Source organism: Eucalyptus grandis, chromosome 5 (assembly GCF_016545825.1).
Source record: "Eucalyptus grandis isolate ANBG69807.140 chromosome 5, ASM1654582v1, whole genome shotgun sequence".
NCBI classification, from domain to species: Eukaryota; Viridiplantae; Streptophyta; class Magnoliopsida; order Myrtales; family Myrtaceae; genus Eucalyptus; species Eucalyptus grandis.
Window position 1 is genome coordinate 54,692,591 of NC_052616.1, and position 2,246 is coordinate 54,694,836.

A 2,246-nucleotide genomic window follows, 5' to 3' on the forward strand; every position below is an offset into this window, starting at 1 on the left:
TGCATTTTATTGGATCGGCGGTGAATGGATTTGAATTAGTGGTTTCAAGCTTTAATTTGGCAGGCTGGACTAAGCCTACGAAGCAAGTAAATTGGCCCGAGCCTGTTTTCTTTTAATGACAAGAATTACCTAAATGGAGATTTGAAAATTGAAATGATATTATGGTGGATTTTTGGAATTTAAGAAAATCGGGTTGCGATCTTATCTTTAAGCGATAAAATTAGGAGATAATGAAAGAAAAAAGAATTAAGTACTATATTTCACTTTGATGTGGAAGCGTAACAATGCGTTTATTTTCTTAATAATATTGTCTTTTATCATATTTTATCCATAGATTGGGAAAAAAATTCTTACGAATAGGTTTTTTGAATGATTAACAAATATGTATGCATTCGTTCATAGAAAATGGGATCAACCCCCATTGCGTATTGGTACTTATCGGATATAGAATAGATCTGCTTCTCTTTGTTCCTACGAACCGAATTGTTCCATTTTTACTAAAAAAAGAATAGAACAAATATTAATCCTTTCTCCGAGATAATCCCCTGAAAAGGGGAGGTCCATAGCATATTTTTTTCCAATGCAATAAAGTTACATAGTGTCTATTTTTCGTTGATAAAGGGGTATTTACATGGGTTTGCCTTGGTATCGTGTTCATACCGTCGTATTAAATGATCCCGGCCGTTTGCTTTCTGTCCATATAATGCATACAGCTTTGGTTGCTGGTTGGGCCGGTTCGATGGCTCTATATGAATTAGCAGTTTTTGATCCCTCTGATCCCGTTCTTGATCCAATGTGGAGACAAGGTATGTTCGTTATACCCTTCATGACTCGTTTAGGAATAACCAATTCATGGGGCGGCTGGAGTATTACAGGAGGGACTATAACAAATCCGGGTATTTGGAGTTACGAAGGCGTGGCCGGTGCACATATTGTGTTTTCTGGCTTGTGCTTCTTGGCAGCTATCTGGCATTGGGTGTATTGGGATTTAGAAATATTTTGTGATGAGCGTACAGGAAAACCTTCTTTGGATTTGCCAAAAATTTTTGGAATTCATTTATTTCTTTCAGGAGTGGCTTGCTTTGGGTTTGGCGCATTTCATGTAACAGGATTGTATGGTCCTGGAATATGGGTGTCCGATCCTTATGGACTAACTGGAAAGGTACAACCTGTAAATCCAGCGTGGGGTGTAGAAGGTTTTGATCCTTTTGTTCCGGGAGGAATAGCCTCTCATCATATTGCAGCAGGTACTTTAGGCATATTAGCGGGCCTATTTCATCTTAGTGTCCGTCCGCCCCAACGTCTATATAAAGGATTACGTATGGGCAATATTGAAACCGTCCTTTCCAGTAGTATTGCTGCTGTCTTTTTTGCAGCTTTTGTTGTTGCTGGAACTATGTGGTATGGTTCAGCAACTACCCCTATCGAATTATTTGGTCCCACTCGTTATCAATGGGATCAGGGATACTTCCAGCAAGAAATATATCGAAGAGTTGGTGCTGGGCTAGCCAAAAATCAAAGTTTATCAGAAGCTTGGTCTAAAATTCCTGAAAAATTAGCTTTTTATGATTATATCGGTAATAATCCGGCAAAGGGGGGATTATTCAGAGCGGGTTCAATGGACAACGGGGATGGAATAGCTGTTGGGTGGTTAGGACATCCTATCTTTCGAGATAAAGAAGGGCGTGAACTTTTTGTACGTCGTATGCCTACTTTTTTTGAAACATTTCCGGTTGTTTTGGTAGACGGAGACGGAATTGTTCGAGCCGACGTTCCTTTTCGAAGGGCGGAATCAAAGTATAGTGTTGAACAAGTGGGTGTAACTGTTGAGTTCTATGGCGGGGAACTCAATGGAGTCAGTTATAGTGATCCTGCTACTGTGAAAAATATGCTAGACGTGCCCAATTAGGTGAAATTTTTGAATTAGATCGTGCTACTTTGAAATCCGATGGTGTTTTTCGTAGCAGTCCAAGGGGTTGGTTTACTTTTGGACATGCTTCGTTTGCTCTGCTCTTCTTCTTCGGACACATTTGGCATGGTGCTAGAACCTTGTTCAGAGATGTTTTTGCTGGTATTGACCCCGATTTGGATGCTCAAGTGGAATTTGGAGCATTCCAAAAACTTGGAGATCCAACTACAAGAAGACAAGTAGTCTGATACAAGATTTCTCTCTTATCTTTTTCCTTTATTTTTTTGTCTTGCTCTTTGGGAGATAATCCCAAATAAACAGAACAGGTATGGAAGCT

The 2,246-nt window shown here is 39.6% G+C and overlaps 1 protein-coding gene across 1 annotated transcript in view; it reads left to right on the plus strand.

The window, feature by feature from the left end:
• The first annotated feature begins 619 nt into the window (after positions 1–619).
• Positions 620–2,246, plus strand: part of LOC120294156 (photosystem II CP47 reaction center protein-like) — a 1,787-nt gene continuing 160 nt past the window's right edge. The window contains 2 exon segments of the mRNA XM_039314157.1: positions 620–1,880; positions 1,883–2,246. The exon segment at positions 1,883–2,246 is cut by the window's right edge and continues 160 nt beyond it. Coding sequence (XP_039170091.1) covers positions 632–1,880; positions 1,883–2,157 — 1,524 coding nt within the window. The 5' untranslated portion in view covers positions 620–631 and the 3' untranslated portion in view covers positions 2,158–2,246.